General features: G+C 38.6%; 1 protein-coding gene and 1 long non-coding RNA gene across 2 annotated transcripts; one reads left to right on the top strand and one right to left on the bottom strand.

The window, feature by feature from the left end:
• Window positions 1-7,297: 7,297 nt before the first annotated feature.
• On the bottom strand, window positions 7,298-9,108 carry LOC145913947 (uncharacterized). Its single transcript, XR_014403348.1, has 2 exons — window positions 9,031-9,108; window positions 7,298-7,479 (listed from the first exon to the last, which is right to left on the bottom strand). It is a non-coding gene; the product is annotated as an uncharacterized LOC145913947 (long non-coding RNA).
• A 3,933-nt stretch (window positions 9,109-13,041) lies between these two features.
• LOC145913946 (uncharacterized) lies at window positions 13,042-14,311 on the top strand. Its single transcript, XM_083001718.1, has 3 exons — window positions 13,042-13,108; window positions 13,542-13,811; window positions 14,091-14,311. The coding sequence occupies exons 1-3, from the start codon at window positions 13,048-13,050 to the stop codon at window positions 14,309-14,311; spliced, it is 552 nt and encodes a 183-aa protein (XP_082857844.1). The 5' UTR covers window positions 13,042-13,047.
• Window positions 14,312-16,553: the final 2,242 nt, after the last annotated feature.

Here is a 16,553-nt window from a genome sequence, read left to right as displayed (position 1 = left end):
GTTGCATCAATAAAGGCCGGCTTAAGGCGATCAATGGAGACTGTTTGCCGAGTTCCAAAAATATCTAACACAAAATATTTGTCGTTTTGGTTTACAACATGAAAAGGTCCCTGATATGGTGAATTTAAAGGAGGACGGTATCCATCTTTCCGAACAAACACATACTCGCAAGTAAAAAGCAAATCAGGAACAAAAGTACGATAAGTTCGATGGCGGGACATTGGTACAGGTAGAACACGGGAAACGGAACTGCGAAGCGTTTTAAGAAATTGCTAGGGTTTAACGGCAGTGGTGGTGTGCGGAATGCAATCACCCGGTACAGTGATCAGTTCGCCATATACCAGCTCAGCGCTGGAGGATTGAAGATCATCTTTCGGCATGGCCCTGATTCCCAGCAACACCCATGGCACCTCATCTATCCAATTTGAAGAGTTCAGTCTGGCCATTAAGGAACTTTTTAAGTGTCGGTGAAAACGTTCCACAAGACCATTTGCTTGAGGGCGGAAAGCTGTTGTGCAGTTTCGCTTAATACCAATAACATTGGTAACAATCACCAACAGATCCGATGTAAATTGCGAACCTCTATCGGAGGTAACTTGAGATGGAACGCCAAATCGGGCTATCATGTGTGGTTCGAACAGAAGGATGCGCCAACCCGTGAATCACATCAAATACACGACGTTGCCATGGTTGTGGAATGATTGGTCGAGGGGAACCGGTTGACATGTCACATAAGAGCGTTAAACCAGGTTCAAACTTTATGTCTTGAAGCTTTAACTTGGTAGGCGCTGTGCGGTATGCTTGTACTTCTTGTTGAGCAGCAGCGAGGGCGTGTAATCAAGGTCAATATATGCTTGATCTGCAGAGGCAATGAACGACCGGGCCAATGCATCTGCAACAACATTTTGTTTTTCCTCTATGTGTCCAACATCCGTTGTAAATTCGGATACAGCAGTTAAATGGCGTTGCTGTCGAGCAGAAAGAGGTTCCGACTGCTTCTTCAGAGCGAACGTTAAAGGCTTGTGATCAGTGTACGCGGTGAACGTTCGACCTTCAAGAAAAGTTCGAAAGTGGCGAACAGAAAGATTCAACGCCAAAAGCTCACGATTAAAAGTGCTGTATTTTGTTTCTGCGGGTCGCAGATGCTTGCTAAAGAAAGTCAACGGCTTCCAAATTCCATTGATTTGCTGCTTCAATACCGCGCCAATAGCTTTATCCGACGCATCCATGGTTAATGCCGTTGGAGCCCGTGGTTGCGGATGGCACAAAATGGTTGCACGTTGCAGAGCCATTTTTGTGTTTTCAAAGGAGGCATTTAATTCAGGTGTCCACTGCAGCTGTAAATTTTTACCAGAAAATTGTTGAAAGATTGGGGACATGATTTTAACAGCCGCAGGAATGAAGCGATGATAAAAATTAATCATACCAGCAAACTCTTGTAGGCTCTTAATCGTAATTGGTGGCGGAAAACGTTGAATGGCTAAAACTTTGTCAGGAAGTGGCTGAGCACCGTTGCAATCGATTCGATGTCCCAGAAAATCAATTTGCGTTTTTCCGAAAACGCATTTATTCACGTTAATGACAAGGCCATTGTCTGCAAGTCGTTGAAATAGTTGTTTGAGATGTGTGCGGTGAACCTTTAACGAGGAACTCGCAACCAGTATGTCATCTAGGTAAACAAAGGTGAAATCTAATGATTGACAAACAGAATCCATAGGTCTTTGAAAAGCTTGAGCAGCGTTCTTTAATCCAAAAGGCATGCGAAGAAACTCAAATAAACCAAAGGGGGTGATGACGGCTGTCTTTGGAATGTCGGTTTTAGCAACTGGCACCTGATGGTATCCACGCACCAAATCAATTTTTGAAAACACTTTTGCTCCATCAAGACGAGAACTAAAGTCCTGAATGTGCGGTATATTGTAGCGGTCTGGTATTGTGGCAGCATTCAGACCATATAGGGCTGTAACGTTACGGCTAACATAGGTAAGGGTCCAAGATCAGTAAATTGGACAAAATCAGTAACCTAAACACGTGACTGCAGCGGAAAACAGGGAGGGTACATATTTTCATCCAAGGGGAGTAATTAAAATCATTTAACCTGTACTGCGTCATCGATAGGTAACTTCATTAATTGTTACGGGAATCACGCTATACCTTGCACTGTGTCCATGATAGGTAAGTTTGTTAAACTTTAGAGTAGTCACGCTATACCTTGCACTATGTCCATGATAGGTAAGTTTCTTAATTGTTAGGGTAGTCACGCTATACCTTGCACTGTGTCCATGATGGGTAAGTTTGTTAAACGTTAGAGTAGTCACGCTATACCTTGCACTATGTCCATCATAGGTAAGTTTGTTAAACGTTAGAGTAGTCACGCTATACCTTGCACTATGTCCATGATAGGTAAGTTTGTTAAACGTTAGAGTAGTCACGCTATACCTTGCACTATGTCCATGATAGGTAAGTTTGTTAAACGTTAGGGTAGTCACGCTATACCTTGCACTATGTCCATGATAGGTAAGTTTGTTAAACGTTAGAGTAGTCACGCTATACTTTGCACTATGTCCATGATAGGTAAGTTTGTTAAACGTTAGAGTAGTCACGCTATACCTTGCACTATGTCCATGATAGGTAAGTTTGTTAAACGTTAGGGTAGTCACGCTATACCTTGCACTGTGTCCATGATGGGTAAGTTTGTTAAACGTTAGAGTAGTCACGCTATACCTTGCACTATGTCCATGATAGGTAAGTTTGTTAAACGTTAGAGTAGTCACGCTATACCTTGCACTATGTCCATGATAGGTAAGTTTGTTAAACGTTAGGGTAGTCACGCTATACCTTGCACTATGTCCATGATAGGTAAGTTTGTTAAACGTTGGGGTAGTCACGCTATACCTTGCACTATGTCCATGATAGGTAAGTTTGTTAAACGTTGGGGTAGTCACGCTATACCTTGCACTATGTCCATGATAGGTAAGTTTGTTAATTGTTAGGGTAGTCACGCTATACCTTGCACTATGTCCATGATAGGTAAGTTTGTTAAACGTTAGAGTAGTCACGCTATACCTTGCACTATGTCCATGATAGGTAAGTTTGTTAAACGTTAGGGTAGTCACGCTATACCTTGCACTATGTCCATGATAGGTAAGTTTGTTAAACGTTAGAGTAGTCACGCTATACCTTGCACTATGTCCATGATAGGTAAGTTTGTTAAACGTTAGAGTAGTCACGCTATACCTTGCACTATGTCCATGATAGGTAAGTTTGTTAAACGTTAGAGTAGTCACGCTATACCTTGCACTATGTCCATGATAGGTAAGTTTGTTAAACGTTAGGGTAGTCACGCTATACCTTGCACTATGTCCATGATAGGTAAGTTTGTTAAACGTTAGGGTAGTCACGCTATACCTTGCACTATGTCCATGATAGGTAAGTTTGTTAAACGTTAGAGTAGTCACGCTATACCTTGCACTATGTCCATGATAGGTAAGTTTGTTAAACGTTAGGGTAGTCACGCTATACCTTGCACTATGTCCATGATAGGTAAGTTTGTTAAACGTTAGGGTAGTCACGCTATACCTTGCACTATGTCCATGATAGGTAAGTTTGTTAAACGTTGGGGTAGTCACGCTATACCTTGCACTATGTCCATGATAGGTAAGTTTGTTAAACGTTGGGGTAGTCACGGTATACCTTGCACTATGTCCATGATAGGTAAGTTTGTTAAACGTTAGAGTAGTCACGCTATACCTTGCACTATGTCCATGATAGGTAAGTTTGTTAAACGTTGGGGTAGTCACGGTATACCTTGCACTATGTCCATGATAGGTAAGTTTGTTAAACGTTAGAGTAGTCACGCTATACCTTGCACTATGTCCATGATAGGTAAGTTTGTTAAACGTTAGGGTAGTCACGCTATACCTTGCACTATGTCCATGATAGGTAAGTTTGTTAAACGTTAGAGTAGTCACGCTATACCTTGCACTATGTCCATGATAGGTAAGTTTGTTAAACGTTAGGGTAGTCACGCTATACCTTGCACTATGTCCATGATAGGTAAGTTTGTTAAACGTTAGAGTAGTCACGCTATACCTTGCACTATGTCCATGATAGGTAAGTTTGTTAAACGTTAGAGTAGTCACGCTATACCTTGCACTATGTCCATGATAGGTAAGTTTGTTAAACGTTAGGGTAGTCACGCTATACCTTGCACTATGTCCATGATAGGTAAGTTTGTTAAACGTTAGAGTAGTCACGCTATACCTTGCACTATGTCCATGATAGGTAAGTTTGTTAAACGTTAGGGTAGTCACGCTATACCTTGCACTATGTCCATGATAGGTAAGTTTGTTAAACGTTAGGGTAGTCACGCTATACCTTGCACTATGTCCATGATAGCTAAGTTTGTTAAACGTCGGGGTAGTCGCGGTATACCTTGCACTATGTCCATGATAGGTAAGTTTGTTAATTGTTAGGGTAGTCACGCTATACCTTGCACTATGTCCATGATAGGTAAGTTTGTTAAACGTTAGGGTAGTCACGCTATACCTTGCACTATTTCCATGATAGGTAAGTTTGTTAAACGTTGGGGTAGTCACGGTATACCTTGCACTATGTCCATGATAGGTAAGTTTCTTAATTGTTAGGGTAGTCACGCTATACCTTGCACTATGTCCATGATAGGTAAGTTTGTTAAACGTTAGGGTAGTCACGCTATACCTTGCACTATGTCCATGATAGGTAAGTTTGTTAAACGTTGGGGTAGTCACGGTATACCTTGCACTATGTCCATCATAGGTAAGTTTCTTAATTGTTAAGGTAGTCACGCTGTACCTTGCACTATGTCCATGATAGGTAAGTTTGTTAAACGTTAGATTAGCCACGCTATACCTTGCACTATGCCCATCATAGGTAAGTTCGTTAATTGTTCAACGTTTAACAAAGTTACCCATCACGGACATAGTGCAAGGTATAGCGTGACTACCTTAACGTTTAACAAACTTACCTACCATGGACATAGTGTAAGGTATAGCGTGACTACCTTAACGTTTAACAAACTTACCTATCATGGACATAGTGCAAGGTATAGCGTGACTACTCTAACGTTTAACAAACTTACCCATCATGGACATAGTGCAAGGTATAGCGTGACTACTCTAACGTTTAACAAACTTACCTATCATGGACATAGTGCAAGGTATAGTGTGACTACTCTAACGTTTAACAAACTTACCTATCATAGACATAGTGCAATGTATAGCGTGACTACTCTAACGTTTAACAAACTTACCCATCATGGACATAGTGCAAGGTATAGCGTGACTACTCTAACGTATAACAAAGTTACCTATCGTGGACACAGTACAAGGTATAAAGTAAATGATTTCAATTACCCCCCTTGGATGAAAATATGTACCCTCCCTGGTTGCCGCTGCAGTCACGTGTTTGGGTTACCGATTTTGTCTAGTTTACTGATCTTGGACGCTTACCTATGTTAGCCGTAACGTTACAGCCCCTTCTCATTCAGACGGCGATAATCGCCACACGGTCGCCAATCACCGGATGATTTCGGCACCATATGTAATGGTGATCGAAGATCTGCGAATAATACCCAGTTGCAACATTTTAGAAAACTCGCGTTTTGCTATTTGCAATTTTTCTGGCGACAAGCGTCGTGCTTTTGCGTGAACTGGTGGACCGACAATCGGAATGTAGTGTTCCACCTGATGTTTTGGTGTTGCTGCGGAGAACTTGGGAGTAGTTATGGAAGGAAACTGCGTTAGCAATTGTGCGTAAATGTTGTTACTTGTCTTTGAGTTGCATTGGTGAGTGATTGGTACAATGAAGTGGTGCACTCGCAAAGGAACGAGCAATTAACAAGCATTTGTGCCTCAGGTCGACAAGCAAGGAATTTGCGCGCAGGAAATCTGCTCCGAGAAGCGGCCTGGGCACGTTGGCTAAAACAAACTTCCAAGAAAACTTGACGGCAACTAAATCTGGTTCCTGGCATTTAAGGGCACGGTCGCCAAAGCGTTGGTGATAAAAGCAGAAACCGTTCTTACTTGATTGCTGCGCTGGTCTTGCTGAAGGCATTTCACGCTTGCGGACTTTTGAAACGAAAAATTGCTCGCTGTTTCTTGACTTCCAAACTACGTCGGCACGTTGTGCTAATTGCCTTGGTTCGACCAACGTCTCTTTTGTCAACACGAGCCGAATTTTTTCTGGCAAGGTTCCAAGAAAAATGTAGTGAAACAAAAAACATGGTTTATGACCGGCCATCAGGGACAACATTTCATTCATGAGCTGCGATGGTGATCGGTCTCCAAGCTCGGTAATGTAAAGCAAGCGTGCAGCTCTTTCATACTCCGTAAGTCCAAATGTTCTAAGCAAGCATTCCTTAATTGTTGCGTATTTGTTCTGCTCAGGCGGACTTTCAAGTAGATCCAAAAGGCGGCTTGCTGTTAGTTGGTCCAATGCTGACGCCACATAATAATACTGCGTTCTATCGCAAGATATTTTGCGCAGCGTAAATTGTGCTTCGGTTTGTTCCACTCGGTGTTGTTCAGTCCAGAACGTCGGTAGTTTCAAAGAAACAGCAGTGTGTAGTACTTCTTCTCGATCCTGCATTGTCGAAGAAATATCGTTTCTTGACGCTCGGGGTCACCAAAATGTGGCGTGCTTGCTCTTTATTCGCAGTAAATCGAATGATCCGAACATGGCGTGACACATGCACTTAACCGAATTCTAGGCAATACCAGAAATGCTCAGCGGAATTTAACGTGGATTTTATACATGATAAACATTTTTGAAAAGCGCAGATTGTGAAATGCTTGGATATGAAACTGAGTTTCATTTGCGATAAAAAAAACATTGATACAAAATAATAATTGATGACAGGCGGTTATGCACACTTTTTACATTCGCATTAAGCTATATGCTTGCAGCAAAACACATTTCCTTTAACGTAACAAGGGTTGTACGTTGCAGTAAGAGGTGGACAAGGACCAGTTGTGTTTCCCCAGCTTGACAGCTTGCTATGCAACACAGAGTAACGCTCACAAAGTCCTGCTGAGTTTACTATGTTGTCATCACCAATTGACATCCAGTCGCCCACTTGGTCTCTGTAAGTAGTTGCAATCAGATGTAACTGTTTTTTGATGTAACTGTAAAATTCCTAATTTAGAACACCATTTTATAGATATTCTCAAATGAAACATTTGGAAATCACTGCTATAGCGATCAATGTAATTAATTGGGCTATTGTCAAAGTAAAACCAAGTGATTTATATGGGTCCAATTAATTCCCCAAGTGGTTCCTGTAGAAAGAACTCTCTTTATTTGGCAAATTTAGGTTCTGTTGCAAAGGTCTGTATTCGTGTTTTTTTTTGCAATGAGTTCTTGCTCCATCCCAAGTAATGTTCTCTTCAAGGTAAATGTAACGAAGATGATACATTCCGTTGCTTTCATTCTTTTCAAAATCTGATAAAATTAAATAGATATGATGATGTATGCAAAGTGGTCAATATCAACAGATGTTGACTTGGAAAAAATTTAATTTGAAAAGCCTAGTTTTTTAATTTTAACTTTACAAAGCTTTTCTTAGGCAGTTGAACAACGAAATTAACTTTATATGCACCAGAGAAAATCAGGAAAGGCATAATTTTTCACCAATGACACTGTTTCCTTTCTAAGCTGTTCCCAAAGTTATTTGAAGCATTGGAATAAACATTTATTCCTATTCATAGCCTTGCTGCTGTTTTAATAATTCTTCCATTTGACAGTAACAGAAGTTTAATTCTATCCAACAGAACTATTCACACGTTCTATGGTTGTATCGAAAGACAGTTGATTAAAATATATTTGTTGCGACCTACATGTCAAAATTATGCCTCAATCCGGGTCTTAACAGCATCATTTATGATCAATGGGAAATCTTATTTAATTAACGCATTTGACAAAAGATCGCTCGGGAGTTCTAATTGTTATTTTTTCCTAACCTGACTTAAATTGGAAACTCGATCCAAACACCACACCAATATTAATTTACCATGAACAATTTGGGATACGAAATTAACATACGCAATTATACCCACGTCAAACTGAGTGAATTTACGCACAAACGCTCAGATAGAATTGACCAATCACAAAACCAATGAACTGAGGTAAGCACAGTACAGCTGCGCTGTCCTTCCTCAGCCCGCCTCAGCTAAACGCACACGGAAAGTTACATTATTTAAATCGGAGAGAAACATAGCGATCGAACTGTTGTGAAAAGAAGGACGATGAAAGAAAGCTAAGGTCAGCGGACATTAAAGAAAAGTCGGTTACTGAAAGACGAGGAAAACTTAAAGTCTCTAAGCCACCAAATCACTTGAGATTAATTTGACGCCAAACAGCTGCTAAACCATATCACACAAAAGACAAAAAAGACACAAATCACATGAATGAACAGCTGTTGCTATCGCTACATTCTGAAATGAAACACGCTTGCCGAAACGACCTAAAAATACCGTTACCCGTAACCCAGTGGAGACAGAAACTCCAAGCAATGACAAACTGGCCATGCAACCTAAGTCCATAAATGCAACCGTTGACATGTAGCATAAATGATGCTACAATATTGTATAACTGCTGATTAGTGTATCCTATCAAAGTTGAAACTAGCTCACCAAAATAAGTGTCCAAGAAGAGTTATCTCTAAACCACTTATTTCGAAACCATCCTTTTGGATTCAGCCGTTTATTGCAATGATATTTTTGTATTTATTAGGCAGGGCGCTGTACAAACAATTTCTTTCTGTGGTGGAATGTTTCCCATCGACTATATTAAGTTTTTAGTGAAAAATAACTACGATATCTCGATTTGATAACAATAGAGGTGTCGCCAAGCTGACACACGGCCGTGAACCGAAAAATATGAGGAAAACACTGCTTTAAAGTACAGTCCATTTAATGGTTCGATTGGTTGACAGTATTTTCGTCACAATGTCATTCTTATGTAACCATTACTTAACATTTACTGAAACCATACCTTGACAAACTGACTTCAAACCAATAACAAGAAATATTGCGATAACAAGCGAACTCATGTCTATTTAGTAATGCTAACAGCAACTGGTGTTGCCAAAAAGTTGCCTATTTCAAAGTTATAGCCTACAGACTTCCTGTTTATGAGAGTTCTCGAGGAAATGACCGTCTAATAGCAGTAATTTCCTCATCAAAACTTTATGGTTGCTTATTAAGACACACTGCAAATAGTGATTGCGCAGTTTTTGTCAAATAACCCCATGTGAAGTTATTGCACACTTGTGAAGACAAATGATTTTACACAATAAAAACATTCAATTTCATCAGCAACCTTGTATTACAACGCTTATACATTTTTTGCGTCGTGTTGGCCTTATAACGACTAATAACCGTTTTTTCAATGCATATATACTACGTTTCCATGGCCACTTTTCAAGCGCAGTACTCGGCCCGAAGGCCGAAAAACGGAAGTGACGTAGTAAAACGAGGCGCTTTACTGCGCCTGAACTGGCGATCGGTCGGGCGGTCTAGAAGGGGTTGCCTGACCGAGTTGAGGCGGAGTATACTCGGCCCGACGGATTTCGGTTTTTTTGAAGTTGTTACTGTGCAGTCGTGTGGTGATAAGAAATAGTTCTACGAATGGCGTTAGTGTTGTTAACTTGAGTAGTAACAATTTATTGAAAATATTATCCTTGCAGGGAGACAAAAATGTGACTATATAGCCACCTTGCAAAAATGCTATGAACCGGATTGTGGTAGACTCACTGTACAGCTGGTTGCTGATGAAATTAGAAAGGTCGCAGCTTCACCATTTATGACTAATTATTTGCAATTTAATTCTTTTTTTGTAAATTTATGGATATTAATTAGGGATGCACCGAAAGTTCGGTTTGCCGAATTTATTCGGCCGAAACTAAGGTTTTCGCAATTATTCGGTTTCGGCCGAATATTTCTGCAAAATTCGGCCGAAACCGAAACTTTTTTACTGCATATAACGCTGATATGCAAAGTTTAGAAAAGGTTAAAATCATTGTTTAAACTGTACGAGTGTGTTCGTTTCATTTGTTTACTTTCACAGATACGACAAAAATCAACTTTAAGCAGTTGGTACAGAAGACCAGGTTATTCTTCAAGCGCCAAAAAAGGCTGTATGACAGGATAAGATCTAATCCAGCACAAGTTTTGTTTAAATTTATTGCGTTTAAAGAGATGGATACCAAAATTTAGTTTCGGTTTATTCGGCCGAATTAATTCGGCAACTTTTGCCGAATATTCGGTTTCGGCCGAATATAAAAAAAGCTGTTTCGGTGCATCACTAATATTAATTGTCAGGTAGCTACTGGCTTGAAAGTTCAGAAATCAAGTTGTATTTGAAGGAACTTCCCATTCTACAAGGATCACCATATGCTTCCCTTGTTATCACATACATTTTGATGACTTGTTATCACATACAAATGTGTTGTAAACAATGCATTAGGTTGTTAATCCAGTAAACATTTAAAGCACATGCAGACATATGAAAATGGTCAGTCATTGAAACTTCACATGAGCTTGATCATGGTGCACAGTATTATGTGTGTATGGACCTAACCATTGAAAGCAAATGGGCCTGGTGAATGCTCACCTATGAATGAATTTGTGGACCATGTTTTGTTTCAATTCAATAAATAAAATCACAAAGTTTTGTGTGGATTAAAAAAATCAAAGATATAGAAAATATGTCTACCAGCATTATGATGAACAGCATTCTAGCTTTGGCTTTTTTATTTAGACTATTTAACTCCAGATACTTTGCACCCTAGAAAATATGTTACTGTCTAATGCTGGGCACAGTTATATGATGGAATCTGTAATGTGTACAACTGTTTAAAACTTCTTAATTTTCACAAAAAGTGGAAATAGACAAGGTTGGTGGTGTTTTACAATATTTTATAATTTTCTTGGGAATTCAATGTTCTGTGGCACCCTTTTATGTCTAATAACCACAAAGACAGCATTATTTGGGCGTACTTTCCACAACATGCACAAGTCTGAACGGACATGGAAACGCAAGCCGTTTTGCGCCTGTTCGTTCGGGACTAGTATATGATCGGGCCATGTTTTCGGGCTATGTACAAATGTGGCCATGGAAACGTAGTAATTGTAACGTCCGTTGAACGCGCCCCGGTTCTTGGCGCGGAACGTCACACGAGGCGGAATTCCCTGCAGTTAAAACGCGTATCTTTAATGGGCCTCAAACTCGCTCACTCAGTTGAAGTTATTCTTGTTATCGAATGTGCAGGACGCACTCGTACGCAAGATAGAATGTATTCGAAAAAAACGATACAGTCGTCGGGAGGAGACGAAAAGACACGTAGGACACGTGGATCCTTAGAACACGGTTTCTACACAGAAGGCAATGTGTCAAACAAATACACTTCACACGTAGTAAAGTACAGCATAAGGCTCACCAACTATTTGGGAACCGGGAAACTCTGGACCACAAAGACGGTCCAAGCAGTTACTGTCGCACACCTAAACAAAACAAGCCACATACAATGCGCCACTATGACGTAACACACACAATGCTGCCGATAACTTGGGGCGACAGAAGATTGAATACCACACGCTTCACGTGTGTACAAATGCAAGAGAGACACTGTGAGTACAAAGACAGCCTCTACACCGTGTGTAAACTTAATCACATTAACAAGGGCAGCTATACTGTTCGGCGAACTGACTTCTAAGTCATCGCAGTTAAATTTGACAAAGTTAAAATTTACACATTTCGGTTATTTGGTTCTTCAGTCGTTTCACACATATGTACAAATAGACTCACCAGAAAATGCTCGCTCGCAACAAAAAAACCTTTTGCAGAATAAAAACGACGTAGCACTGTGCTGCACAGTTGTCGGACACAAAAGGACAGAACCACGTTGCGTTATCACTTAAAACTTGGTCTATTATTATTACGTCACAGACCGTATGATATTGCAACACACATTAGTGTAGAGAAAAATGTGCATTCATAGAAATCGGCAATTACTGGCAAACAAGATGTAACACCTGTGTTGTTATAGTGTTTCAGTGCCCCACACCAGTTATAAACTGTGCGCCCTGTAAAGTTTTCAACAATAAATTGCAATAATATTGTGTAAAATTGTAAATCGGAACATGTTATGTTGGCAATAAAAAAATTATTTCGGCTTTTGGTTTTCTACGCAATCACGATTTGCAGTGTAAATGTGGTGATATACTGCGGTCTTCATGTTGCATGTTGGAGCTATAATTTATCGCTCAAGCAATAGATTTCTTAGATATCACCATTTTAGTATTTAAATCCACTGAATATACAAGAAAAGTGCCTCATAAGAAATCCTATGCCGTGTCTTGGATAAACATTTAACATACTTTCTCGAACATAACAAAATCACTTTTTTATAACTTGCTGGGACAAATAATGTGGCTGCAACGAACACTCGAAACATAACTAAAGGAAGTTCGTTGACACGAGACCGAATGTTATAGGAAGTCATTACAAACCTACGTATTGAAATATCTATAGTGAAAACAACGATGGTGGCTCCTGGTTACTACTTGTTACAGTGGGGAGAGCACGAAGTCAAACACATGTTCTTTCTCGGTTGACATGTACATAATATTTGTTGAAGTAAGTGAACCTTAATACGTCAATGTTTACCTATGGCCGTAATAAGTTGCAAAAAAAATCACTTCTCCGTCTACTGTGCTTGAATCTGCAGATTATGCATATATACATACATATATACATATATAAGTTTTCAATTCTGTTTTACAAAGATGCAAACACCATTATTTTACACACCGATGCTTATGTGCATTTTATGACTTTACCTTTAAGGCAGTTGGGTTACCATGTACAAAACAACCGCAAAGTTTGATGAGGAAATCACTGCTAATAGACAGTCATTTTATCGTAACTCTCATAAACAGGAAGTCTGTGTAACCATAGTATGGACAACGTTTCAGCAAAACTAGTTGCTGTCACCTTCACTAAATAGACATGCTGAGTTCTCTTGTTATCGCAATACTTCTTGTTATTGCTTTGGAGTCAGTTTGTCAAGGTATGGTTTACAGTAAATGTTGGATAATATATTAGAATGAAGTTGTAAAAAAATACTGTGTAAACGAATCGAACAATCAAATGGACTGTACTTTGAAGCAGTTTTTCATCATATGGCTCGGGTTCACTATGACGGGTTCACTACCGTGTGTCAGCTTGGCGACACCTGTATTGTTATGAAATCAAAATGTTATTTCGCACTCTAAACTTTATGTAGTCGTTAGAAAACACTCCATCAGAAAAAGGGTGGGTTTAGTAGATTAGAGTTAACTGTTCTTGGACAGTACATTTGGTGAGCTAGTTTCAACTTTGATGGGATACACTTAAACAGCAGTATTCCTTTTATATGATATATAAAACCACAAAGAGTTTCAACACCTAATCATTTTCTTTTGTATCATAATTTTGTAAGACATCGCACTCTTTTTTGACAGGTCGATATAATGATGGAAAAAGTACCTTCGATATTGGCACAACCACAAATACAATAAACGTCACAGTGGCCTTTGAAGCATGTTTTGCTTCAGTTCCAAAACATGTGGATGCGAAAGTGTCGACAATCATATTGCCTTCACTTCATCTTGGCATACACATCTACCAAGTCAATCAACTCTCTTTCGATACCACCCTAGAACGTATGAATAGTTCTGTTGGATGGAATCAAACTTCTATTACTGTCAATTGGAAGAATTATATAAACAGCAGTAAGTCTATGAATGGTAATAAATTATGTGTAATGCTTCAAAATACTCTGTATACAGCTTGGTAAGGAAATGAGGTTGAACATATAATTGATCCCGTTAACCACACCTAAGTCGATTATCTTTCTTTGCAGGTTTTCTATGGTGCATATATAGTTATTTTCATCAACTGCCTAAATGTAAGATAAACTTTAAAAAGTGTAAAATTAAAAAACACGGCTTCTCGAATGTAATTATGTCAAAGTCAACATCTGTTTATACAACTATTTATTTTTTTGTCAGATCTTAGAAAGAATGAAAGCAACGGACTTTATCAGCTTCGCTACATTTACCTTGGAGAGAACATTACTTGGGATAGCGCAAGAACTCATTGCAAAAAAAACACGAATAGAGACCTTTGCAATAGAACCCAAATTTGCAAAAGCCAGAAAGTTTTTTCAACAGGAACCACTTGGGGAATTAATTGGACCCCTATAAAGCACGTGGTTTTACTTTCACTTTGACAATAGCCTAATTAATTACATTGATCACTTATATAACTACAAACATATTTGTAATTTACGTCGTTACTTCTGTTTGGCGGTGGACAGTGATTTCAAATGAAGAGTGATTTTCAAATGTTTCATTTAAGACTGGCCATAAAATGGTGTTCTTAATTAGGACTTTTACAGTTACATCTAAAAATGTTTGGGTAGTTCATTTAATTCAACAATTTAAACCCGATTGCACCTACTTGCAGAGACCAAGTGGGCGAATGGATGTCAATTGGTGATGACAACATGGTGAACTCAACGAGACTTTGTGAGCGTTACTCTGTCTTGTATAACAAGCTGCCACGCTGGGGAAACACAACTGGTCCTTGTCCACCTTTTACTGCAATGTACAACCCTTGTTACGTTAAAGGACATGTGTTTTGTTGTAAACCTATAACTTAAATTCCAGTGTAAAAAGTGTGTATATAACCGCCTGTCATCTATTATTTTGTATAAATGTTTTTTTATCGCGAATGTAAATTATATTCAAGCATATTGATCGCGAATTATACATTGAAAAACATTATGTGTGTTTAACTCGAATGTAAGATGTTGCTTGCAATCGTGCAATTTTTATTGGGATTTATACACGAAATTAAGAGTGTCTATGGCAAACACTATAGGTTGGATCACTGAACTTAGTAAATTATCTTTGTGTCTGTGTTACCTTATTGATAAATTGTGTCAATATCATGTAAAATTAAGCTGTTTGTGTTTATGAACATACAAATTTGGTGGATTTTTATTGTACGTGAAAGTTTGTGACAATTGGCGTATTAAATACATGAGTCAATGAAGAACATGACAGACTTTTGTGTGTGGTAGTTGGAAGGTTACCAGCTCAGGCATATAGTCATAAAAAATCACAACTCTTCGGAAACAAGTTGCTTCAAATTTAACCAAACATAGCTGAGCCGACCAAAATATTAGTTGATTCCCAATGGTCTTACAGGTTGGTTTGTTGAAGTCACCTTACAACAAACACTAATTTTTTGGGCATAATTCTAGTACTGTTGTGTATTGCAAGAATTAAATATTGTAAACATAGTTTCTTTAAATCATTTTTATTATGTGCGTAACCGTACACTTGTAGTGGCAAGGTCATTTATGTCTGGCTCATAAGTGTGTTTGCACAGAAACTTACCCTGGTTGGCTTAACCCTTTCATTATAGAACAGTGTATTAGTTACTGTAAAAAATTTAACATTTTGTAACATAACCAGAGGAGGATCTTTTTTTTAAAAAACAACTGTTGTAATTAATTTTATTTGCATTTCAGTCCAACGGTATACTTGCCCAGAAACATTCAAGAAGTTGGGCAACTAATTCCTCGGAAAGCAACCATGCAACGTATTACCTCGCAAAACAAAAGTATGTACAAATTAAACTTGCAGATGGTGCAAATTACCATTTAAATATTGAGTGATACATTGAAATAGTGTTTAATACATTGCAGTAAAAGGTGGACGAGGACCAATTGTGTTTTCCCAGCTTGGTAGCTTGTTATATAACACAGTGAAACGCTCTCAAAGTCTTGTTGAGTTTATTACGTTGTCATCACCAATTGACATCTAGTCGCTCACTTGGTCTCTGTAAGTAGTTGAAATCAGATTCAAGTTTTTGTCATTAAATGAACATTTTAAACACATTTTTTTAAGCAACTGTAAAATTCTTAATTAAGAGCACCATTTTGTGGATATTCTCAAATGGAACATTTGAAAATCACTGCTATTTGAAATCACTGTCCACCGTCAAACAGAAGTAACGACGTAAATTACAAATATATAAGCGATAAATGTAATTAATAGGGCTATTGTCGAAGTAAAAATGAAACCACGTGCTTTCGGGGTCCAATTATTTCCCCAAGTGGTTCCTGATGAAAAAACTTTCTGGCTTTTGCAAATTTGGGTTCTACTGCAAAGATCTCTATTCGTGTTTTTTCAATGAGTTCTTGCGCTATCCCACATAATATTCTCTCTAAGGTAAATGTAACGAAGATGATACATCCGTTGCTTTTATTCTTTTTAAAATCTAAAAAAAATTAAATAGTTATGATGTATTACCTTGCAAAGTGGTCAATATCAACAGGTGTTGACTTTGACATAATTTGATTTTGAAACGTTTTTGAATTGTTAATCTGTGTAAAGCTTATACTTCAGTTAGGCAGTTAAACAACAAAAAATAACTATATATGCACCAGAAAATCAAGAAAG

The sequence above is a fragment of the Ascidia mentula genome, chromosome 9, assembly GCF_947561715.1.
Source record: "Ascidia mentula chromosome 9, kaAscMent1.1, whole genome shotgun sequence".
Lineage (NCBI taxonomy): Eukaryota > Metazoa > Chordata > Ascidiacea > Phlebobranchia > Ascidiidae > Ascidia > Ascidia mentula.
Note: the sequence above shows the minus strand (reverse complement) of the source record. Positions and strands in the feature narration are given on the sequence as shown.